The 25,109-nt window shown below is 57.1% G+C and overlaps 2 protein-coding genes across 6 annotated transcripts in view; one reads left to right on the top strand and one right to left on the bottom strand.

Moving 5' to 3' along the window:
* Positions 1–6,729, bottom strand: part of LOC119707095 — an 11,328-nt gene extending 4,599 nt beyond the window's left edge. The window contains exons 1-3 of the mRNA XM_038151624.1: positions 6,578–6,729; positions 5,411–5,488; positions 4,955–5,294 (exon numbers count right to left, since the gene is read on the bottom strand). Of these exons, the coding sequence (XP_038007552.1) occupies positions 4,955–5,294; positions 5,411–5,488; positions 6,578–6,724 (565 nt within the window). The 5' untranslated portion in view covers positions 6,725–6,729. The remainder of the gene's footprint in view (positions 1–4,954; positions 5,295–5,410; positions 5,489–6,577) is intronic.
* Positions 409–25,109, top strand: PRR35 (proline rich 35). 5 transcript variants are annotated; one of them, XM_038150922.1, is made up of 3 exons: positions 409–776; positions 18,656–20,302; positions 21,358–25,109. In XM_038150922.1, the coding sequence occupies exons 2-3, from the start codon at positions 18,681–18,683 to the stop codon at positions 22,286–22,288; spliced, it is 2,553 nt and encodes an 850-aa protein (XP_038006850.1). In that variant the 5' UTR covers positions 409–776; positions 18,656–18,680; the 3' UTR covers positions 22,289–25,109. The 5 variants fall into 5 exon arrangements, with proteins under 5 accessions (XP_038006850.1, XP_038006848.1, XP_038006847.1 ...); XM_038150920.1 differs by having other exon boundaries at positions 410–776; positions 18,591–20,302; XM_038150919.1 differs by lacking the exon at positions 409–776 and adding an exon at positions 6,879–7,494.

Below are 25,109 nucleotides of genomic sequence, written 5' to 3'. Positions count from 1 at the left end.
CACACCTGACTGTGCCGGGAGCTCCCCACCAGCCCCTTTCCCTTGGGTGGGTGAGGGGAGCAGCCCCCATCCCAAACACCACACGGAGTTTTCCTGGCCAGCCCCCCGCTCCAGAAGGTGCCACCTCAGTAACTTTGCCCCTGTGGGATGGCCCTGATGCCCCAGGATGTTGACTGTGTTTGGGGCAGGATGGTTGGGAAGCCCTGGGAGCGTCTCATCCCTGCCCTGTCTGGCAGCACAGGGGGCATGGCTGGGGAGGGATAAATATTCAGTGCTGGAGAGCTGCAGGGGGACGGCAGCACTCGGCAGAAGCTGCAGCCCCTCACCTGCTCGGAGGCGAGGCAGGAGAGTGATCAAGGTGAAGGCATCTTCACATCTCCCCGGCCTTGAACAGCAGATGAAAGGGGCACTGGGAGCCAGGGATAACAAAAGGAGAGCCGGGAAAGTTCAGGGATTTCTGGCTGGTGGGTTTTCCACTGAGAAATTCTCCCTGCTTCTTTCATGGTGATGAAGATCCTTTTAATTTTTTTTCTTCCCCCTTTCTCCTCTCCTTCTTCTTTTCCTCTTTCGCCAGGCGGATAGCTGGGAGCCGCGGAGCATGTGATGCATCTTCCATATAGGGGCAGGAGCAAGGCAAGACCAACTGATGGACGCCCTAGGGCCAGACTTGCAGACAATATATAACCTACTGCATGATCTAAAACGCTTCCCACTTCCACAGAGTGAACATCAGGCAGAGCGGAGCCGCAGCGAGGGCAGAGGAGTCCTGCGTGCAGGTAAGTCCCCCTCGCCTCCTTCACCCCGAGGGGGTCCCAGGGAGGGGGAAGGCGCGAGGGACCTGCTCCGTGGCCGGCTGCAGTGCAGGCAGGTGGGATGGGGCAGTTATTGCTGCTATCAGCGGGGATTTTTAAAGCACTTTTGTTGCCAGCAGAGTTCAGGACAGTGGTGGAGAGAGTGGCAGATAGAATCTGGCAGAGCCCAGCCTCAGCCTCTGTCGCTACAAACGCGGACACCATGAGTGGGAGAGCATCCCGGGCCAGCCGACGTTCCTTTACTCGCATTAATCGCTGTCTAGGTCCGCCTGGGCTGTGGGAAGCGCCTGGCTCCTGCCCGGCTCCTCTCCGGCATTTCCCGCCCGTCACCGTCCCATCCCGCCCGGCCCCGTTTGGGGTCCCTTTGCCTTTGACAAAGCAGCAAAAGGAACAATCAAACAACTTTTTTTAAAAAGCACTTTTGCTCAGCCCGCCGCCTCCAGCGCCTGCCTGGCTGCCTTCACCTTCCTGCACTGGAATTTCCTTTGCAAGGGAAACTGCTCCCAGCTGGGACTGACGGGGGGACGCGGCTGGAGGCAACGAGGCGGCGAAACACGAACCCGAGTGTGTGGGCGAGGGTTTGTGGGGGTGTGGGGGGTCTGCGCAGCCCAGCTGCTGCCGCGTCCCCGCAGCACACACGCGGCCCCACGGAGCGGGAGCGGGCTCTGTGCCGGGGATAGTTTGTGTCCTGCTGAATGGAAAATCATCCTAGCAACAGCTCCGCGCTCCGCGGGGCCTCGCCGAGGTCACGGCGGGGAGAGGTTTGTGGGCTTCGGGGCATCGGCTGTGCCTGGTGGGGATGTGGGGGTTCAGGAGCCCTGGCTGTGTTTGGAGCTGGGGAACCTCCAGGAATTGCCAGTCTTGGACAAGCCCTGGCAGTCCCAGGCTAAAGGGACTCCGTAATTGTAATTGGGATAAAGATGGACAAAATCATTAAAATTAATGTTTTGGGGCATTTGGGCTTATACACCCCCAGCAAGCGCGGAGATGATGAAACTGCTCTGTGGGCGCAAGGCTGAGGATGTTCCCTTGCTCTGTGCCTCAGTTTCCTCCTCGCTGGGTCCCTGGGTCAGCCCCACGCAGGGGCAGTGCCCGATGCAGTGCCCCAGTACACGCAGGAAAGGTCAACTCAGGGGAGCATCAGAGCTCAGCCACTGGGTGTAATTAAGATTGTATTTAGATAAGGGGACTCAGAGAACCTGCAGCAGTCAGAGGCGCCTCTGTGAGCAGAGCTGCGGGCGGGAGGGGATGGCTGTGTCCCCAGCAGCCAGACTGGGATCACCCGGCAGCACCCTGCACCCCGCTGGGGGCACCGGGGCTGCGGGCACGGCTGGAGATGCCCATCCTGAAGGCAATCAGGTGTGATCAAGTTGGGTTATGGACCCGGGGTCTGCCACGCGGGGCCAGAGATCTGCTGGGGGCTAGCAGGGAGTCGAGGGTCTGTGCCAGGCATGGGGTCAGTGACTCGGGCCAAGCTCTCCCTCTGCTGCCATGAGCTTTTCCTGCATGAGGGGTGGGGATCCGAGGGCTCGCAGTATCTCAGCGTGGCTGGGATCAGGCAGCAGCATCTCAGCATGGCCGGGATCAGGCAGCACAGGGCCTCGGGGCTCGGGGAGTCCCCTGCCCTTGGCTCAGACCACAGCAGACAAGAGGAGAGAACACCTCCTCCCCATGGCTCCAGATCTTTGAAAATCTTTCCTGGTGGCAAATGTTCTCAGATTTCTGTACTGAAATGAGGACAGCTCAACCCCTCTCCAGCTTTTTTGAGCCCCCTTGGTTTTGTTCACACACCAAAATCCCAGCTGTGAGCAGGGCACTGAGCTGCTCCCCCCACGTGCCCAGGAACAGAGCATGGCAGGAACTGAGCACAATCTCAGCTAAATCAGGCCAAGCTGGAACTGCTGGGTGCCACATCCTGGTGCCACCGGTAAAGCAGGAGGTCCCCAATATCATTCTCTAGTGCCCAGCCAGAGGGAGAAGCAAAGATATCAGGGATTTTTCCCCCTCATGGAATGAGAGAATCCCTTTCTTCCACTGCTTTTCTCCTCACTGTTTTTCTCCTCTCCCACCCTTCCCAAATCTCACATTTGGGACAAATTTCAGGGCATTTTCAGCCAAGGTGATGCCTAAAATCAGCCCTTCTGGTTCTCTCAGACTCCAGACTGGTTTTGGCTAGCAGTGCTGGGTCTGGTGGGGGAGATATCGATAGCATGAAGCATCCACTCCAGCGCCATTTCTTGATGTTCCCATCTCGATAAGCACCATCTGGAGAAGGTTTTACCCCTGCAGTGCCTTACCCTGATACAGGGATTGTACCCTGGGTTCCTCAGGGACACAGCTGAGAGGGCACTGCCTGTAGGAACCACCAACCCTGCTAGGAGCACCAGCTCTGCCGGGACCAGACACAGCACAGCTCCTAAGCTGAGAGCAGGACTTGTGTCCCTGATCTTCTGGCAGCGCCAGCCCTTGCTGGATCTGGAGATGCCCCAGCTTGCTCTTCTTGGTTGTGGAGATGGGCTGGGTTACCCATCTTCGTGCGTGGTTGCCTGCCTTGGAGCCCACCCTCAAACTTGTGCTGTGTCCCTGTTTGTGTCAGACTCAGGATCATTATTATTTGCAATTACTATAATTATTTCTCATTAGAGTGGCTCAGAGGTATGGGGTGGGCAGGAGGGTTGATGGGCAAAGAGGGCAGAGCTGTTGCTGTTCCTCAGACCCTCCTTGTGGTTCTGTGGAGCTTGGGAGGAGAATCCCTTGGATGTGGGGAAAAGGGACGGGCCCCGTTTCTGACATGCTGTACGGCGAGGAGCGAGCTGCGAGCCTGGATGGAAGGAGCTGCACACAGGGCAGGGACTGGGGAGGACCCGATCGCTCTGCGGGATCCAGGGTGGTTTCCTGACACCGAATCCCAAACCCGGGTGGGCACCGAGCCTGGCATTGGCACTGCTGGAAAGGGCTGGCAGAGGCATCTGATCACTGCAGCATGGGCTCCTCCCTGGGATCCAGGGGGGCTTCCTGGGCACAACATCAGGCGCCCCATCCCAAATGCAGGGCAGGCACCAAGCCCGGCACCGCGAGCGCCGGGAAGGGCTGGCAGAGGCAGTGGGGCTGGCACAGCTGCGTGGCTTTCAGAGATACTTGATCGATAGCTCCTTCTTCCCACTCCCCCCGCTCCCCCAATCCCCACATGCATTTTTCATGCTAACCCCTCCTGGGCAAAGGCTGTCTGCGTAGGAAAAGAAACAGAAAAAAACCACAAAACACAACAAACCGCAACCAAAATCTACGTTTGTTTCTCTGCTCCCCGGAGATGGTTGTAGTTTAAGGGCCAATCTATAGATTCAGGGCTGGGAATATCTTTGCTCCATGAACAAAGACGGATGAAAAACCTCCCCGGGGCTTTTCTTAACCTTCTTCATTCAGGTTGGCCCAGAGCTGGAAAAGGCTCTGTACTATGAGGGGTGCAACTCTGCCTGGGCAAACTGGGGAGGCTGGGAAGGGGAGCTGGGCTCCTCTGCTGCTCTCCCTGGACATGCTGGGATGCTGTGAGCAGTAACAGAGGTCCCTCTCTGGGGTACAAAGGGTCTCCAGGGCTCCTCGTGCAGCTAAAAGTCAACCCACGCATGCAGAGCTGGGTCCAGGGTGATCCCAGGCCACAGTGTCTGGGAAGGCTGGTGGGTTCCTGGGCTCTTCCTGCCTAGCCCAGGAAGAGCTCAGATGAAGCTCTGGGTATTTCTCAGAGTTAGGAAAAACTGCAGGGTTTGAGCAAAGGGCAGTTTTCAGGGTGAATCCCCTTTTTCAGTGTCCTGTTGTCAGTGAGGGGTGTTCCCTTTTTGCTCCTCATTTTTAGGTGGCAGCAGTAAAACCCGGGAGCACTGCACAGCTCTTGTTTCCCCAGTGCTGGAATGCTCCCGTGACTCTCCTTCCCATCCCTGGTGCCTGCCCAGCCTGTGCAGGGCAGCTGAGAGCTGCCCGTGTGTCTGTGCTGAAGGAACGACCCTGGGCGAGGTTCCCGGGGTTCCTCCAGACCCTCCACACTCCCGCTGCATCTCTGGCACCCTGCTCCAGGCACAGCACCCACTGCTGCAGCCCCGGTGCCTCGGGAGCGTGTCAGCGCCTGTGACACCTGATGCCAGACGCACCTCCTCCGGCTCCGGAGCCCGGTGATTCCTGCAGCACCCGCAAATTCCCGTTGTTTCCCGTGAAGCCGACGGCACACGGCTCCCCCGCCCTGCAGCGCTTTCTCTGGTCCCTGCAGAGCCCAGGCGGCGTGGGCAGGCACGGAGCATCCTGCCCGTAGCGCTCCCACGGCCCCCGGGACCAGGCGCCGGGGACGCGGCCGCACCGAGACGGCGTGTCCGGGGTCCAGAGCACGGGAGCGCTTCCCGTCTGACGGCGAAAGGGCACGGGCCAGAAATAGAAGGGAGAGGAGGATGCCGTGACCTTTCCAGCAGCCGGTGACGAATAAAACTTTCCGGCTACCTGTAGGAAGGCGCAGGGCAGGCTCCGTTATGGGCTCGTCAAAGGACGACGTCCCCCGTGAGCGGGACAGGCACAGCCGCGGCGCCCGGGGGATCCCGGGGTGAGCCTGCCGGTACCTGGCTCCAGCGGCTGTGGGGCTCCAGACGCGCGGTGGGCTCCGGCCGCGGCCGGGAGCGCTCAGGATGCTCCCGGAGCTGAGCAGGGAGGGAGGAGAGGATGGTGGCTGCCACCAGGGAGAGCAGGAGGGCAGAGACATCTCTCTGCCAGCAGGCTCCCGGGAGTCCTTTGGCTGCTCCCCTTGGGACACCCTTGGACAGGAGGGGACGGGATGTCCCCGTGCTCAGCCACGTGCTCAGTGCAAGGGGGTCCGGATTCAAGACACCCCCAAAGACCCCCCCGGGATCCACCTCTGTGTCCCTGCGCCAGGGGACACCCGGAGGCAGCAGGGAGTGGACGCTGCAGCCAGCCGGCGCGGCCGGGGTGCACACTGTCCCCACTAAAGGGCTCAGAAATGTCCCCGCAAGCCCCCTGGCAGCAGATCCCAGGAGGAACCTGCGGGGGGCTGCTCCCATCCCCTCCTCTTCCTCCCTCCGGGATGCAGTGGCATCCACCCGGACAGAGCGAGGCAGCCGTGCTGCCCCCAGCCCAGTTGTCCCCTGCTCGCTGACCCGGGCGGGGGTGGCAGCGGCCCCCGGCCCGCCCCGCGCAGATGGCGTGGGCAGCCAGCACAGGTGGCCCTGCGCCACGGCAGATTGGGGCCGGCTGCCTGCGGAGAGCCCGGCAAGGGATGTGTCCCTGCCACGCTCCGGGGACCAGAGCAGCGCCAGGGCCCCCTCATGCACAGGGGGTGCAGAGCCGGGGGGGGTCCCCACAATGCTGTGCCCATTGCTGGATCCAGTGCTTCAGCATCGACACCAGAGCCCTGTGAAATAATCAAGCGAGGGCATGGAGCTAGTGGGCCAAGTGTGAGGGGGGACACAGTGTGTCCTCTCTTGGCCCCAAAGAGATGAGCTGGCTCAGAGCATCAGGAGGTTTTGGAAGAGTCCGGTTTTAAGGAATTGCATTAAATCGTGCCATGCAGGGACAGCTCAATGCAGATGTCTGGACTGGATCTAACATCTTGTGAGGAGATTCTTGGGATACAGCTTCCCACAGTCCTTCCAACCAGGGCAAACACCCTGCTGGGCGCCAGACACCCCAGCTGGATGGTCTGGGACTCACTTCTAGGAGAAAAGGACCTGCAAGGGGAGAAGGGAAGCACCCAAGCTCTGAATCACCCTCACCTGGGGCTTCTGTCTCTCCCCATGGGTGATGGTGCTCAGCCCACACAGCGCACCAGGGTGGGCGCGACGTGGCGGTGATGGTATCAGCTCCAGGGTGGGCACAAGGTGAGGGTGATGGTGGGACTGTCCCAGCTCCAGAGGACCCATCTCATGGCATAGAGGGGGATCTTGAGCCAGAGGTGTGGTGCAGGAGGTGCCAGGGCAAGGGTGGTGGCAGGAGCAGGTAAATCATTAATTCCGGAGAAAACCAGGCTGGCATCGTGCCCATCACTCGTCGATAGGAAAAGTTGATGTTGGAAGGGAAATTTTCACATGTAACCTTCCCCTCCCTTCTCTGCTTTCCCTCCGCGGGCAGAGGGCTGGAGCAAGGAGCCAGCCCGGAGCCACGCACGCACCCAGCCCCAACCAGCCTCTTGCCGAGCACGTTCTCTTCCAGCCCAGCTGGTTTTGCTTCCAGCCTGCTCCGTCTGTGCACATTAAAGCTTTTTCTAGGTCTGAACTGCTTTTGGCAAGCCAGGCTCCTGTTGGTCCCCACCACCCTCCCCATGGCTGCTCCCCCCGATCCGCTCCCCGTCTGGCTCTCGCTCCCCCTCCCCGGTCGAAGCCCTGCCAGGGACGTGGCAAATCAGCGCGAAGCCTGCGGGGCAAATCGGTACAAATGAGACCAAGCAAGAGGGTGGGGAGGGACGGCGGGGGCGATGACTCCTGGGCTGGAGCTTCTGTTGCCGAGTTTGATGTTTCCTGCAAACAACCCTGTAAATGCTCAGGAGTGGCTCCGGACATCACTTGCCCCCCGCCTCGGCGGGGTTTGGGGACGCTGGGTCCCAGACGGGGGGGACAGCCCTAGCCCCGCTCCCACAGCCTCCCCGCCGCCTCCCGGCCCTGAGCGGGGACCCAGCCGGGACGGGGGCCGAGCTGTAAGTCCTGACATTTCAATCTGTTTGGGGAGGGATGGGGTGGGCGGAGGGTGGACGGTGCTGGAGGCAGCGCAGGGACTCACTGCGGGTCTGGGCAGGGAACAAAACCCACCAAGGACGTGTAGCGGAAAACAACCCCCTGTTAAAAGCTGCCTGCTCCTGCCAGTTTTGCACTCTCCCAAATAAATTTCCGGGCATCTGGCGGTGCCCAGGGGAGCCCTGTGCCACGCCGCAGGCACGGGCTTCGCCGGGAGCAGGAGCCGGTGCCCGGAGCAGGGATGTGCAAACCCGCTGGGAGCAGGAGCCGACGGTTCCAAAGGGATGCTCTTTAATCCCGCTCCCCGGTCTCTTTGCAAGCCGTGTAACTCCTGATTATTAAAGGCACTCGGCACCGGGGAGGTCATATGGGGCCTTTCTGCTTGGGTTGCTCTCCTAATGACACGTCCGACTGCCTTCACCAGGGATCTGCTCACACGAGTCCCTGACAATAGAAAGTTTTTGGAGGATTTTGGATGCTTTTCCCATGACCGTGTGGTGATTGCAGAGGTCTGACTGGTTTCTCCACGGGAAAATGAAAGGATACATCGGGAAAAGGAAACCAGCCTGGGAGGGCGCAGGTTAATTTTAACATATTTACCTCTCCCCGTTTGAGTAATAATCAAAAAGATCAATGGTTTTCTGCAGGTTTGGAGATGTGATGCGTATTTGCAATTGTGAAAAAAATACAAACCAGGGGAACGGGGAAATTTAACAGTAAGACAGTATTATACTTGTTATCCTTTTTTTTTTTTTTTTACTCTAAATCCTTCTTAAAGGAAGTGAAAATTAAACTGAGCGGTTGAATTGCCAGAGGAGGTGAGTTACTGAGATGCTTAACACTAGGAATATACTTGACACTAGGAATATACTTCCTCACGCCAGGGAATGCGTGATGGTAGGAATTTTGGCAATTAAATCAAAAGGTCACATAACAAGGAATAGTCCACAGCAGTCAGGGGCTTCCTGAAAAAAGGTAAGGAAATCAGGTCAGTGAGGCCCAGCTGTGTATCAGGCTGGTGGCAAACCCTGGGACTGGCATGGGGAGAAATTTCTGGTGCCCACTGGATGCTGCTGCCCTGCTCTCACTCCTCCCCCATGATGAGGATTTGGGTTCCCCTCTGTGAAAATCTGGGACAGGAGGTCGTGGATGTGTCACCCCTCATTCCCTTAGGTCTTCTCACTCTTTCCTGGAGATCCCAAGGAATTTAAGAGTGCTGCCCCATCCAGTGGGGGGACCGCGGTTTGGAAGGGGGATGAAGACAGCCCCCCTTCCTGCACAGGCATCCCGGGGACTGTCACAGCGGCTGCTCCCGGCGCCGTGCGGGCACCTGGGACCCGCAGGGATGCGACTGCACGGCCATTCCACCTCGTCCTGCGGCTCGGCGCAGGTTAACGAGCTGAATTCCCGCTTCCTGCGCCAGCTAACAACATCCCTGCCTCCCCCCGGTGGCTTTGCCTGGGGCCCTTCTTATTCGTCCTGGTCATCCCTCGGCCAGTGCAGACCTCGCTGGGCAATTCGGTGGCCAAGTGCTACCTGCCCGCTCAGCGGCTCTGCCTCCAGTCACAGCAACACCCCTCGGCTCCCGTCCCCACGCTGCAGCCCAGGCACTGCCTATGGTGCAGGGCCAGGGGCTGAGCAGCTCAGCTCGGCCCATTTTTGGGGTGCAATGGAGCTTGAAACGCAGGGAGGATCCCAGCAGGCAGCACCACCCTTAATCTGCGTTAAGAGCCCAGCCAAACACCACTACCAAGTACCTGGCAGAAGGTAAAGAGGTGCCTGCTGCCCACGGGTCAGCCCACAGCACTGCAGAGGGTCCTGACCAAGAATGAATAAGTATATAATAATAATAATAATAAATACCAATAAAAACATGTTTTGGAGAGAAATCTGCCTGCAAAGAGGCTGCAAAGAGGTGTGTTGTGCTCAGGGTGTGATATGCTGCCGGATGCGCTCTGTGTCCCTTCAGAACAGCCTCCTCCCTCCTCTCTGCTGGGAGCAGGGTATCCCCCAGGAACAATCTGAGTTCCTCTCCTGAAGGGTTTTTGGGTGTCCTTGTGTGCTGGCCTTCTGCCAGGGTGTCCCATCCCTGTGAGAAGGCTTCTGCCTGGCAGAGCTCCTCCACATTCCCTGGAGTTCATCCCAACCAGCTTTTCTGCTCTGCAATTTCCCTGCTGTTCCCAAGCTCTCCCAACCAGCATTGAACCATTTCCCCTTTAGATTTTTATTTAGCAGGTGGAATTGTTTGTGCTCCCCTAAGGATGGGGAGGGAGAAGCAGGGGATGTTCCTATTTAGGACCATTTTGAAATGGATTTTACAGTGGGCTGGATTTCATGGATGCGGTCACAAAACTGCCCACGGCATATCAAACCCCCCCTTCCCAGTTTATTTTATTGGCTTTAACCTTAAACATAACAAGTCTTTCGCAGGTGGCAGTTCCTTGGTGGCTGGTTGAACCTTGCCATGATTTAAATGCCTCCATCCCAGAATAGCTGGCTGAAGGAGCAGGGATAAGCCCATGTCCTCATGGAAGGGGCTGCAGCATTGCAACAGCGTTGCAACTCCCCTTTCCTAGGAGTGGTTGAAATCACGGCCCCATTTTGGCCACACTTTGGCTACAAAGAGACCTGTCCTGTGACTTAGAGGAGGCAGGACCTTTGGGGATTACCCTGGGAGAACAACACTCCAGCCAGGAAAACAGAGGGGTGTACTGTGCAAGGTCTGCTCCCTGTGACCTGTGGTCCCCTTTCCTGCCCTCCCCTGCCCACCTGAGCTGCCAGGAGAGTCTATCAGGAGGGAGGCAGAGACGGAGTGCCTGCTGCATGTACTGAGCAAAGTTCTTTGGCTGCGTGGAGTGATCCCAAATGAGGGCTGGGTGGCTGCCACCGGCAATGCTCTGCTCTGCAAGCCCCTGGGGACACTGACCCAAGCGAGGAAGCCCCAAGAGGGCCAGCTGTGGGCACTGCTAGCTCCATCCCAGTCTCTGCTGAGAGGTGCAGAGGTCCCTGCAGGGGCACGATGGCCCCTGGCCCTGCAGCACACATGGCTCAGACCCATCGGGAGCACCCAGAGCAAGTCAGACATAATCTTGATCTCTGAGACAGCTGTGAGCCCTCCTTGAAGTCCTTTCCATCTTCAAGGACTGCAAGAAGGTGTCAGGGTGAATTGATTGGGGGCAAATCTTGCCAGAGCAGCACAACTGCCCACTGTGGGGAGAGGACGGGCTGCCAAAACAGGGGAGGGAGAGAAAGGGATTTTGTTTAAGTGACCTTAGCATGGCCCCAGATGTGGTCTCCTGCAAAGTCCTCATGGCCAAACTGGAAATGCAAAGACAAGGTGAGTCAAAAACTGGCTGGACTGCCAGGCTCGATGGGCTGTGCAAGGTGCAGCTCCCAGCTGGAGAAAGGGAATGGTAAAGTCCTGCATTTGGGATGCAGTAGCCCCCTGCAGCAGGGTATGTCCTGGCAAATGAGCTGAAAAGCAGCTTTTCAGGAAAGAAGCCACATCCAAGACATGAGCAGGGCCAGGATCTCAATGGCCAGGAGCTGGACCAAGAGAGGAGAGGATGGGAAAGGCTCTGAAGATAGCAGAAAGAATGGGGACAGGGAAGGGGAGGGAAATGCCTGGGATGTCCTTGTGTGGAAGCTCCTCTCCTGCAGCAAAGGGTAAGTGAGGACACAGCAATGGACACATCCAGGAGCAGGAGAGGGCTGGACTGCAAAGCAGTAGGGGGACAGGCAGAGGAGGGGTGAAGACTCCCTGTTCCTGTCCCCAGAGGATATGGGGTAAATCTGAACTGCAAGAAGGTGCATCTGGAAGATGGAGAGTGATTTGGTGGAGCAGGACACCCGAGCAACAAATACAAGAACAGCAGGTGGGAGAGAGCAAGGTTGTATCAATATGGGAACCTTTGGCCATCTTTGGAGTGTCTCAGGAGACACAAAAAGAGCTGGGTTCTGCCAGGCCAGGAGAAGCAAAGTGGAGGGCATTTATGGAACATGAACTGCCCAAGGATAAATGTAAAGTGGATGAAAACATTTCTAGTAGGAGGAACTGGGGTGTAGAAGTTTGGGGAGCCTTCAATTTGGTCAAGGGGTGGCTAAATGCACCTCAGTGCATGACAGAGCTCATTGCTTTCCAGAGGAGGTGGCAGAGGAGGTGGAATCTTGTCCACACCCAGACTGGGGATCTGTGCTCGTGTGGGCAGAGAGCTGATCTAACCTCTGTGTCCACACTGAGGACACTCATGTGGTTTGGTCTGTGGTGGGCAGGAGGGGTGGATTTTGGTAATCAGGGCAGAGTTGAGCCCCACATTGCCCGTCTTGGACTGCTGCTGGTGTGACACAGCATACAGAGGGGACAGGTACCAGTGATCAGAAAGGGCTTCTGGAGATCCCCAGAGGTCTTCCAGATGGAAGGCTGAGAGGGAACCTCCCCATGCAGGTGGTCACAGGCAGTGGGATCCATCCTTGGCTCTATCTCCTTCTCCAGCAGGAAAAAGAGAAACTTGTAAGTGGGGAAAGGAATTTCACAGGTCATAGAAACTGGAAAAAGCTATGGATTTTTTTTTTTTCTGGAAACAGGAAAGCCCTGAACATTACAGGCATGACACAGACTTTAGCACAAAGGATGGCTGGACCTACATTCCCCTTCCAGCTGCACACACTTTGTAAGCCCTCAAGTTCTCTCCAGCTGTCCATCATCTTCCTATGCTCACCATGCCAGCCTGCACCACCTCCTCTGCACATCCCTGCATGCCAACCCTACTGCTTTTCCTCCTGAGTTGCACAGACACCTTCCTCTCTATCGGCTGCACATTTTCATTCGGACACCGATGATGTCTTCACAAGTTTGGAGATCATTTTGCCAATGAGCTGCTGACTCCATGGCCGGGAGCCTGTGGTCTCCTGAGGCTCCATTAGCAGGTAGAGTGGAGGTGGAGGAAGATGTAGGAAGCTCCCAGAGTGGTGCCGAGGCAGAAGCTTTGCAGGTGGTTGATATAATGTGGAGAGACAGTCTGATATCTCCTCACCAGGATCTGCCTCTTCCCCCGAAGGGCTCGCAGCAGGAAAGGCTGTGGGAGGAAAGCCCTTTGCGGTGGAGGACCCTCAGGTCTCTGGAGAGTAGCCTGGAGGCTGTGACGGCCTGATCTCATCTCTCAGGGAGCCTGTGAGTTGTGCTGTGACTGTCACAGGCAGACGATGATGACTCCAGCCCATTGTCACTTGGTTGAATGCTTTTCACGGGGTGTTGGGGTTGCCACAGGGAGCCTTCGGGCCAACTTTTTGTGGGTGGAGGCTGGAGGAGAGGTCAGAGACATAGCAACACTTCTTGAGGAAGTGCACAAATGGGAGAAGATTTGACACAAAATGAGGAAAAACTTTACATGTGGAGGTGCTGTGACTACGGGGAGTATGTTCATCATCTGGCTGAAGGACACCCCAAGGCCAGGCAGGAGATGCCAGACAACCTGCACGTCCAAAGGCAGCAATGCTCACAAAGATGGACCCACCCCATGTCTGGGCTGGGGTTTGGGTCTCACCAAAATCTACTGGTGAAGAGAGCTAAACTTCCCCAACCAGAAACTCCAGATCCCTCCAAATGCTGGAAACCCAAAGGCTGGGAATCCAAATGCTGTCAGATTTGTAGACCATGACTCTGACTTTGTCTTGCCCCTGGGGTGTGTAGCACACGGTTTGGTGAGCCCACATATGGAGACACAGCAGTGGTGCTGAAGAACCCTCTGAGCAGCAGAGCCACGCTGAGCTACAGGACGTGAGCCACAGCCTCTGGCCTTGGACACGAAGACATGGTGGGTGGGCAAACATGGAAAGATTGACTGTTTGGAGGAGACAGGAAACCTCAGCTCTTCTGAAGACGTGCTTTTGGGAAGAGTAGAGATTTGGGTGCAATAATCGAGATCAAGCTGGAGGAAGGCACAGCTCGAGGTCGGAATAGTTTCAAAGCTGCTGATGTAGGGAGCCAGAGGCAGAGGTGGTGGGATGGCCTCAGTCACTCACACAGCGGCTGTACAGGGTGAGACTGGGGAGGAGCAGAGCTCCCAGCCCCACCAGCCACGCTTCCCTCCTCTTGCCGAGTGCCTGCTGCTTTGCCATGGCCAATTGCCTTCATCCCAGCTCCGATAAACGCTTAAAAGCTCAAATCACACCACTCCAGGCTATGAAAACGAAAAGGGACCCGATAGCCGCTAATAGCTGAGCAGCCCCTGCGGCAAAAGCGTGTAGTGTAGGGAAAGTGGATTGCATTGATCAGCGGCTCCCGCCCCAGCCGCTCCCCTCCCGCGGCGCTGCCCGGCCTCTCCAGCCCCGGCGCTGGGGAAAACGGGATAAAACCCCACGGGAATTTCTAGAAAGGCAGACTCCAGGTAGTGGCAGGAGCAGGAAGGTTTGTGGGGTTGGTGTGAGATCCCACCAAAGGGCCATCCTTCTGCTCCACACTGTCCTGTCCCGGCACAGTCACCAGGGCAACGCATCCCTGGATAACAAACAGCAATGCCAGGGCCACACAGACTGGAGTGATGTTGAGCCCTGGGAAATGAGTGGCCTGGACAGCCTGGAAGGAAGCACCTGGTGGATGTAGGAGAAGGGAAGAGCTGTCCTGTGGTTGGTGCTGGGTGTGCAGGGCACCACCAGTGAAATCCCACCTGTGGAAGGTAGGACTAGCTTGTAGGAGACCACAGGAATCCTCAGCTGTAGGACAAGGTGCAAGGCAGAAGATTCATCACAACAACACTGACTGGAGAAGAACTTCAGTGCCTTTCCTGAGCCCATTCCTCCATGCCATGTCCTACAACCATCTGGGAAAGGTTGAGGGTAGCCAATTTTCATGGGAGCGTTGCAGCTCCCTGGCAGCCTCCCAGTCAGCACTGAAGCACTTGGAGGTCAGCAGCAAAGAAAGGACATCAGTTTGAGAGACAGGGTCTTTGTTCCAGTCAGAAAAGCTCTTGGGAGCCTGCAAAAGCAGATCAGGGCAAGTTCCCATGCCCACCTATGGGTGGAGGGGGTTTGTATTGGTGCAGGTAGCTCACTGAACTGAGCCCCTTCCTGCAAGTGGCTGCCACACACCAGAAGCAGGCTCAGGGAAGGGGATGGGATCTGGAAGGGTTTGGCCCTGTGTTCAGCTTCAGCCTGGAAAGGAGATGGTGAAGCAGGGGTGGGGTGGTGAACCATGTGTCTGGAGGATGGACAGGGACCACAGTTGTTGCTTCTACCAGTCAAAGAATTGGGGGGCATCAAATGGACTTGTGGGGACAAGCTGGAGGATGAAGTTCTGGGTGGTGTGCCAAAAACTCCCTGCTGCAGCATGGGGATGGGGCTATGCATGCTTCAGGGGTAAACATTTCCACTTCCAGAGAAGCTCCTGCAGATTCAGAGTGGGGATGTGCATTCCCTGCGCTTCATCCAGTGGCACCAGGTCTGCTGGGATGGCTGATGGGTAGGGAAAATTGGAGCAGTACCATAGATGCTTGTCCTACATCCTGGAAATTGAGTTTTGGCTGCTATTTGAGATATGAGCTGGATGGACAACTGAGGTGCTGTGGCTCAGCTGCCCCAGTGGTAGTGTGCCCTTTCCTACATCCCTGTCCCTGGAGATCAGGCTGGCATTTTTTAAGTACTGGAGCACCAGGGACTGCGGATCTCTTTCGTGGGCATCTCTCTCTTCTTCCTTCCCTTTGTCTCCCTTTCTCTTTCTTCTCCCCTTGCCGCTCGGCTCCCTCCATCGGAGCGTGCCCCTCTCCCCTCGGCAGTCCCAGGGAGGAGAGCGGGGATGCTGCAATTCCCAGGCACAGGTGCACGGTCCTCGCCATGCGCTGCCCCCAGGCACGGCCCCCGCCGCCGCAGCTGACAGCCCACTGGAAATAATGTGTTGTGGCAGAGAGAGACTCAGCAGACCACAAAGATCTGCTGGTGCGGGAACTGTTCAGCAACCAGGAGCCACAACGCCTGTCTCCCAGCTCCGCAGGGCCTGAGCCAGCTCTGGGGATGCCTCCGCTCTGCCGGAGCCTGCCTGGCTCACACACAGGGCACTTCCCCACTCTCTCCCATTCTTCCTTTTTTGCTCTTTCCCCTTTTCCTCCCTTGCTGTTCCTCTCTGCAGCGTTAAGGATGTGGAAGCAGCCAAGCTGCCTGTTCCTATATGGGACATCTCTCTGCCATCCTCTGCACCACCGGGCACAGGAGGGGAACAAACGGCTCTCACAGCAGCCTTGGAGGAGGAGGATCAGGTGTGCAGGAATGGAACAACCAGTTCCAGTCTTCCAGCAAAGATTTAATCTGCCTCTGGCATATAAACAGCAAATGTTTGTTCAACTGACCTGCAAACAGGCGACGTGCATCGCAGCGGGGCAGAGGCGCCCAGCTCCCCGCTCCACCACTCTTGGTTTCTCGCCCTCTAGCAGGGTGACAAGGGGCAGGGGACCAGGGACAAGCAGGTCCAGGATGCTCAGGGCACCCCAGGCTCAGTGGCTGGAGCCAAGGAGTGATGCTTGGAGGGGCCCCATCCTGCCCAGCTGCTGCTGCATCCCTTCTGCTCCCCTGGGCAGCGCAGCGAGTGTGCAGCTCTCGCAGCTCACAGGCGTGACGCACACACATCGTGGCTGAGGGCTGAAGGACAGGCGTGTCCCCGCGGGCAGTGGTGAGTGCTGAGGTGAACCTGCAGGCAGGAGGCCCCAAGCTCTGCCTGCACATCCCACTGTGATGGGAGAAATCAGCCTGGGCTGCTGCAGGTCAGGGCTGCACCCCTGGGGCTCCCCCCCACATCCCAGGGGACGCGGGTTCATTACAGGGGGATGTTTTTGCCTATTTTCTGCATGAGCAGATCCTAGTGGTAGGGTCGAGTACCAGCTGAGCCCACAACGTGGGCATGCAGGGGTTGTCCCCCAGCCCTGCCTGCAGCTCAGCCTGCCCCTGGGAAAGCCACAGTGTGGCTCATTCCCTGCCCCTATGGCAGGTGGTAGATACTCCGCTGTTCAATGTCAAACCTCAGAAAGAAATTTGAAATGGTTCTATGCAGGTAATTCTATCACACAAACATGCTCCCAGGGGAAGGGGATGCCCCTAGGTGCCCTGGGTGAGGAGAGTGGGCACCAGAGCATGGAAGCAGCCTTCAGCCCAGCACAGCCACTGCCCAGACATGGCAGTGGGGCTGGTGTCCCCACAGGACTGTCCCCCTCAGAGTCACTGCTATTGCAGGCTGCAGCCAGAGCATCCCTGTGTACCTGGAGCAAGATGATTAGGGAAAAAAGCACAGGGCCGTGGGGCTGCAGGGCAAAAGGCCAGCCCCAAGGTGTGGGCTCACCAAGGGGAGCAGCAGGAATGCCATCCAGCCATGGGAGGTGGGCACTACCATAGGGCCATGTGGCAATCTATCCTCTGATGTGGTACTGTTGCAGGACTCCTTCCCTGCCCATCCCACTCTGATCCCAGCCCCTTGGCACTGCTGTGCTGATCCCCCTGCCGTGGGAGCTGCAATGGTCCCCTCCAGCCCCACAGGGAAGCCCCCAGATCATGTGCAGAAGGATGTGGGCTATGGCTAGGCACACTCCAGGCTGCTGGGGAGCAGGGTCCTTTGCAGGGGCTGTCAGGTTCTTAGGCCTGGCCCCAGGCAACTCCCTGTCCCAGCTGCCCAAAGTTGCAGAGACAAATGCTGCTTCCCTTTCCATCCTCCAAATCTTGTCTCTTTTCCAGAAGCCAGGGAGCAGATTTTTTCCCCAAATGGCTCCAGCTGCCACATTGGTGCCAATCTGGAGCTGCTTCTGGCCTTTTCCTTTCTGGGTGCTGCATTCCCACACCAGCCTGGCTGCAAGGTCTCTGGGGCAGAGCTCTGCCCTGGGACCTGGTACATGGGGGAAGGGTTTGGCCCCTGAGAAATGAGCCCCAGACACACAGAATGAGCCCTCAAATTTACTGCTCTCCCCAGGAGAAGCTGGCAAGTCCCTCCAAAGCAAAGCAGCGTCTAGAGGGGTGCCACAGGCATTTTCATCAGTGTTGGGTGCCCTGTGACTGCTTGGCCATCTGTGAAGGAGCCAAATTTCATGACTGGTGCCTCTGCAGTCTGACTCCTCTATGAGATGAGGAGTGGGGGAGCTGTGCCTCCTGCCCATTTCAGAGCTGGTGGGGGCCAGGCTGTGGGACAGGCATAACACTGCTGTCCCCAGGGAGGTTGTGGTGGGAAGCACAGAGGGGGCAGCCTAGTGTCAGTGTCCTGTGGGGGATATTGCCTGGACATTTTGATCTTGGCACCACCTGGAAGTGGGGGAGGTGTAGTTTAGCCTGGATTGGTTTTCCAGGCCAGATTATCCCTGTTCTGTCACGGGACAGTGTCAGTCCCACGGGGCCAGGGAGGCTGCACTGCTTTTCCGGCAGTAACACCAGGTTTCAGGCAGTCAGTCTGCAGCCTCTCCCATCCAGTCCATCAATCCCACTGCAATCCCACTGCCTCTTTGCTCCTGGATCACACATACACATGCAGAGTTGCTGGTATCAAATTTAGGCCAACTCTGCAGCAGTTTTGGTGCCAGAGCTTTGGAACACCTTGGTAGGCTCTGGCACTGCTGTACCCCAGGAGATGGCAAAGCCGAACGAGTCCATGACCAGCATGGTACTGGGGCTACGGACTCTTTTCTTTTATCCCCTGCCCTCAGCAGGGAAATGGTCCCTGAGCTGGGCTGGGGCTGCCCCAGAGAGGCTCTGCCTGGCCAGGCAGGTCACCTGGGCACCTCAATGTCAGTTTGAGGTGGTTTAGCTCCAACGCCTTTAATAGTGTTTGTTTTCCTTTTCCTCTGGGGTGGTTTCAGAGAAGAGGGCTGATAATGGGATCAGTGTATACAGGCATACCTGCAGGGTTTGGGCAAAAATTCCGTCAAAAATTCCATCCAGCCTGGGTTTAAATCGCAAACCTGGGAGCTCCATACTGAGCTCCCAGAAGCTCCACTATCTGGGGCTCCATTGTCTGGGGCCAGGAGGTGCCCAAAGAGCACAGCCATCTCCCTGGGAGCTGCAGGCACAGCTCACCACCTCCATGCTGTCCCTCTTCCAGGGCACACTGTGCTTCCCAGAAAGGCGTGGGAAGATTCACCTGCCGTGCCCCTCCATTCCCACCAGGAGCCATCTCCAGGCAGCCTCCACCATGTCCAAGGACGACGGGGCCTGCAAGCTGACCTCAGTCTACAAGCACAAGGAGAGGAAGCCGAAGAAGCCTCACTACATCCCGAGGCCATGGGGCAAACCCTACAATTACAAATGCTTCCAGTGTCCCTTCACCTGCATGGAGAAGTCCCACCTCTACAACCACATGAAGTACAGCCTGTGCAAGAACTCACTTTCCCTCCTCATCGAGTCTGACTGGCCCTACAAAAAGGGCAACCTGCTCCACCCGGAGCTGCGGCTGCTGCACACGGAGAGCTCCCGCCTGCGTGGGCGGCGGGACGAGCAGGACACCTGCGACCCCGCGGCCACCCCAGGAGGCTCCGTCCGGGCCAAGCAGGTCCCCAGCAGAGATGGCCATGAGGAGAAGCCGATGACAGGGGTGGAGATCCTGCCTGCTGAAGGGGCTGGTGAGGAAGGTGGCCAGTTCCAGGAGGAGGAGGAGGATGTTTCTGGCCTGCTGAGGGAGATGGATGCGGGGGAGAAGAAAGAGAGAAACGAAGAGCCAGGTTGCCAAGGTGACCCAGCTGAACCAGAAGTGAACACTTTGGTCTTCGGCTTCAAGAACAAGAGGGATAACAAGCCTTGCAAGGAGGTGGAGCCCGACTTCATCATCACAGATGTCTTCTCCCTCAAGAACCATGTCATGAAGAACAGGGAAATGGCCTCCCCTGACCTGGATGCAAAGCCAAAGCATTGCAAACTGCCAAAGAAATGCCTGGCCAGTGGTGGGATCTTGATGGAGCAATGGAAACTGGTGGCAAATGGGCAAAGGAGGAACACACCTGAGGTGTCCCCACCTTGTACCGACAGCAACATTATCCCGTGCTACCCCCCTCCAGCCTACAGTGACTACCATGAACCTCAGAGCCTGAATCTCTCACTGCTGGGTATTAACTACCCTTTGAACCCCAGTCTCTTCTCCTACCTGAGCCCCACCATGGCCAACAGCACAACAACACACCCTCACTTGGCTCAGCTGCCCTTCCTGGCCTCCACAGCACAGCTGATGCACCCCCATGCCTCTCACTTCCAGCCTCTGCAGAGCCCTGAGCGCTCAGCCTTCCTCCCCCGCTTCTACTACCCCCTGCTCTTCGAGCACACCTTCAGCTCCACGGAGAGCAAGATGTCCTCCAGCAAGCCAGACCCTCAGCAGCTGGTGGGCTCAGTCATGCCCACGCCACCCCAAAACAAACCTTCCAGTGAGCCAAACAAACCCGGGCTGCTGAAAGTTCCCGTGCTGAAGACAAGTTTTCCTTGGTCCAAAGGTGTCCGGGAGGAGCCAGGCTCTGAGCTCAGCCACTCTGCTGTGGTGGGGCAGGAAGAGGAAGAGAAATGGCTGTCCCAGGAGAAGGAGAGCAACCCAGCTTTGGGCCTCAGCAACCTACGCAAGAAGTCAGCCACTGACATCTACCAAACCATGGTGGGGATGAAGGATGGAGCTTTCACTCACAGCAGTGTCAGGAAGACAGAGTTGCCAGTGGTGACCTGTCTGGAGACCAGTAGCCCTCCAAGAAACCCGCTGAAGAGGAAATTCCCTGCCGATGGGCTGGATTTGATAGGACCCGAAAGGATGATGCCTGGGAAGCTCAGCTACCAGAGCAGGTAAGGTGCCTGAGATCTCTCTGCCTCCTCACTTCAGGTTGTTATTGTTTATCTCCATATCCTGTTGTTTCTCTGTTCCCCCCACTAATCCATGGGATGAGTCCCAGGGAGCTGAGCGCTCTTCAGGCTGGTGGTCCACACCAGTGCCCACCCAAGCAGAGCTCCCTGCCCTCCAGGGCCTCAAAAGCCCCCAAGTGCAGCCAAGCACCTGAGCTATGTCATACTTGCTGTCCTTTGCCTTCCACTGATCAATATGGAGCCAGAGGTGATGTGATGTCTTTGTGGGGTGGACCTGTGCTCTACAGGCACCAGGAAGGTACCTCTTGTGTCCCCAGATATCCCAGGTTTGCTGGAGCAATCGTTGTCTATTTTTAAACATACACATTTGCATTCCTTTGATTCACCTTCTGGTTTCAAAGCCCAGAAGGAGGGTCATGTTCCCAAACATTTCCTTTTACCTGGGGCTAGAAATGTGCACAGCTCCTTTAAACAGAATTTCAGTTTGTCCCCCGGTTGTGCAAGTCCAGCTGTGGGTCCAAGAAAAATGTCGCAGTAAACCCACAGCTTTGACACCCAGAGGAGCTTTCTGTGGAGAAGATCTCTGTGGTTTTCTATCTCCACGTGCCCTTTCCATGCCCTCAGGCTGGCTGGACAGATTCCCTGCAATTGGGCCTTCAGGACTGTGGGACGGTCATTTCCGTCAACATCATCAACATTGTCCAGTGCTCCAAGAAGAGGGGGAGTCCAGGCTGGGCTAGCTGAGGTGGGATCAGCACCATCTCCCCAGGCTGGCCTCTCCCTTTGTTGGTGCCATGAAATAGTGTGTGTCAGGATCCACCTTCCTCTGGGAGAACAGCGCCAGGTGCAGGTCCAGCCAGGGCTCTGCCTGCTCTGACCTTCTGAAAGGGCTTCCAGAAAGCCCTTTCTGGAAGGGTCTCATGCTGGCAGCAGCCAGTGGAGGAAACCCGGCTAATCTGGTAATGCTGGCCCTGGACATAAGCGCAAGGATTTTCCTGTCTTTTCCCCTACTGATTGTATCCACTTCTTCTCTGCAGTGGTCCAAGGGCCAACCCTGGCCACATCCCCAAGGCCCTGGACCACTGGCACTCGGATGTCCTCACAGGCCAGCCTGAGGAACCAGAGAGTGGCAATGACACTGAATTCCTTCCCTCTGTGGGTGCTGCCCTGGACCATGGCCTCTACAAGCAGAGCCAACCCCAAGAGTCTTCTGCCATCACAGGCCCTGAGGCCACAACCGTGCTTATTGGGGACCTGTCCAAAACCTTGGAGGAGTACCAAGAGGTGGAGAAGAAACTGTCTGATCTGGCAAAGGAGGACACCCCTGGGCAAAAAGAGCTGAGGGACCAGCTGGTCAAAATCCGAAGAGAGCTCTACCACATCCACCAGGCACTGGAGAAAGCCACTAAACCCCACGAGGGACCGCTGGACCTGTCGGTGAAGAGATCCTCTGAAGGTCTGGAGAAGGTTCAGCAGGCCAAGAAGGAGCCCTGCAACATGAGCCTGGGAAGCGAGAAGCTTCATGGAAAAGACCAAGGGCCCCTCAGCAAATGTCCAGCTACCGGGGAGGCTGGAGATGGGGACGGGCTGCCCAACTGCCTCCTCGAGTCCGAGAACAAAACCATTGACCTGCTGATCAAGATGAGCCGCTCCGAGAGCCTGCGGGCAGCCTCCTCCGAGGCCCCTCTGGGTGCCGTGATCAAGGCGGAGGTGCTGCCCCTCACCGTGCCCCTCGAACTGCGCCACGTCATGGAGCCCTACTACAGCCGGACCACCAAGTGCGAGGCAGACTCCAGCGTCCTGCTCTGCTCCGACGGCAGATCCAGCAGCACGCAGGGCCCACAGCTTCCGGCCAGCGCCGAGGACGGGCCCCTGGGCTGCCGGGCCATGCAGCGCTCCCTGTCCTGCAGCCTCCCCAGCGACACCGATGCCGTGTGTGTCCACAGTCCTCTGCATGCTGACCCCTAATTTCACCTTGCTCAAGAGCTCCTGGATCTCACTGACCACCTCATGCCTCACCTTCCCAGTGTCCCACCTCTCCACTCCTCTTCACCATGGATGAAAGTTCCACCCTTGCCTGGCTGGGACCACGTTGTGTGGGGTTCCAGCAGCTCCCCCGGCTGAATCCACCAGGTGTAAAAATCCAGTCCCTGTGCTCCCCAGTGTGTCACGGACAGTGCTGCTGGGCTCTGCATGCTCCCAGCCTCAGCACCCCAGTCCTGGAACTCCCTTAGAAAGGGGCAAGCACTAAGAGAAAACTGCTAAAAACACCAAGAGAAAACTGCCAAAAGCACCAAGCTTTCATCAAAAGGCTCACCCAGCCCTCTCACCAGGGACACTCAGGGACATTTGCCACCCAGTTCCCACAGTCTGTAGACAGGGGAGGGACTACAGAGGGCCAAGCCTTGGTCCAGGTTGTGCTCAAACAGACCATGGCCGTCACCTTGTACAGAGCAAAGACACAGTGGCTTTGTCTCACAGAGGCTGGACGATCACAGCCAGGAACCAGATGGCCAGCTGGATTGCCCCAGAGGCCAAGAGTTTTCTGCACTGTGGAGACAAGAACATCCTGCCAGTCACAATGACAAGTGCAACACAGGAGCCACCAGCTCCATACCTGGCTCCTGAGCTCTCCTGCCCAGGCCATTTGCCAAATGCAGGTCTGTGGGGACTTGTTCCTGTCCACTGACCATCCAGGGTCCTGGTCCTCCTTTTGCCTTCACACAGAAAGGACCTTCCCTCCCTCTCTGCACATGCAGACGTGATGCATGTTCCTCACCAAGGCCCCAGTCCTGCAGAGTTCAGCTCCCAGGAGCTCCTGCCCACTAGTCCTCCTGCCCACTAGTCCTAATCCCTCAAACACTGGCACATGGAACAGCGAAATGGGTGAGAAGGATGCTGCTGTGAACCACAGAGCTCAAGGGACACAAACCCCCAAAACAACTGTGAAAGGACAAACTTGGCCTGTTCCAAGCTGGAACAATGCTGAGCAATGACCCCTGAGCCAGAGCACTGGAGATCAAACCATCCAGGCAGGTGCCTGCTGCTTGTGGGATCAGCACTGGCCTTCCCGAAACATTCTCCCTGTATTCAGTGGGGGCTCCTGACTCTGTTGGGCAGACTGGGACCCACTGCAGGGCAGTCACACATCCCTGTCCCCACCACCCTTGTAAGAAACATCTGATCTGGCTCAGGATGCCCTCATGCTTGGGCCAGAAACTCTTGGAGTCCCTCCCTGTAGTGCTCTCCTGGAAAAGCATTTCCTCTCCCATCCATACTGTGTGTTCAGAACATGGTGGGGTGTTCTGTTAGCACCCAGGCCCTTCACCAGCTTGGTGGCTTGTTCCTTGAAATGGGAAGTGCTGGGATGGGGGCCAGGAAGGCAGGACAAAGAAGACAGTGGCAAAGCCACAAATAAGGGATGTACACAGCACATCCCAGGAGCTTTACACACTCTGGGCCCAAAGGGTGTGAGCTACTGTAGTGGCTGAAGAAGGAAAGGCCCCATGTGGCACCTGGGATTCCCGGGTGCTTTGATGGACCCAGACAATATGAAGAGTTGGCCCTTCTCACCTGATTGCTCTCTGGACAAAGCTTCCACGTCATCAAAGGTGTTTATTTCTCACTGCAAGAATTTGCTTAGGGTACAGGGTCCTTGTGGGGTTATTGGTCTCTTCTCTCTGGAGGAAAGTGTGGGGTGGGGGAAAGGGCGACATTCAGAGAGATGCTCTGCTCTGCAGTGTAGCCCTTTTGAGCCAGCTCCAGATCTTCCTGATGGGCCATGCCCTGCTGCTTCCCAGCATGGCCTTGGTCCCACAAGAGAAGTTGAGAAGACCCCACCAGAACAGACCCCAGAATCTGGGTGGAAGTTCCTCAATCCCAGAGCCCAGGGAGGTGGCATTGCCAGCCTTTCTGGGTGTGAATTGTGCTGTCATCTCTGGATGCCAGAACACCATCACCACAGCAGACCCTCCACGTCAAGCACCTTGCTCACATTACCCTCCCCCAACAGCCTCCCAGTCTCTCTCCAGCCTCTTCTGTCATCCTGTGTCCCCTGTCACCCCATGCCCTGCTGTCACCTCCTCTCCCCAGCCCCCTTACTACCCTGGCAGCCCATACCCCCTCTGCCAGCACCTCCCTGTTCCATATCTCAGGGTTCCCTACTCTCTCCCCTCACCATCTCTTCTTCCATGTCTAGACCTTCACCCCAGTCACAGCAGGAAAACCACAGGCATAGCCAGGAAGCTGGAAGCCCATTTTCCCATGGTATCCTTCCCGGCCTTTACCTCCTCTGAGGAACAACAAGTCATGTAGGTCTCTCTGCCTACCTGGGAGCCACATCTCCTCCCAATTCCAAGCATCATCCCATATTTTTTAGCAGATCCCCATCTGAACATGGGCACCTTGGAGATCCAGGACACCAGAGGGGTAACTGAGCTCTGGGACCATCAGCCCTGAGCTTCAGCAGGAGATCCACGTCCAGATCACCAGGCCATGCTGCCTTTCACCCCTTTTTAGCTGAGATGTTGCTTGCACACTGTCACCTTTCTGTCCCCAGATCCTGACTCCATCCTGCTGCCAGAGCTGGGATGTTGCCTTGCTCTGTGGTGCCTATGATGTGAGCTGGGCACCTCCCATGAGTAGAGCAGCCCTCCTGTGTCACTCCCTGTGTCCTTCACCTCTGCAGAAAGCTGGGGGGGCAAGTGGAAGCTGGGGGCCGATCACACAGTATTTATTGTTCACAGTTTTACGAATGTACAAAACAAAAACCAAACCATTAAAGGGAAAA

The sequence above is a fragment of the Motacilla alba genome, chromosome 14 (genome assembly GCF_015832195.1).
Source record: "Motacilla alba alba isolate MOTALB_02 chromosome 14, Motacilla_alba_V1.0_pri, whole genome shotgun sequence".
Lineage (NCBI taxonomy): Eukaryota > Metazoa > Chordata > Aves > Passeriformes > Motacillidae > Motacilla > Motacilla alba.
This window is presented reverse-complemented; position numbering and strand designations above follow the sequence as displayed.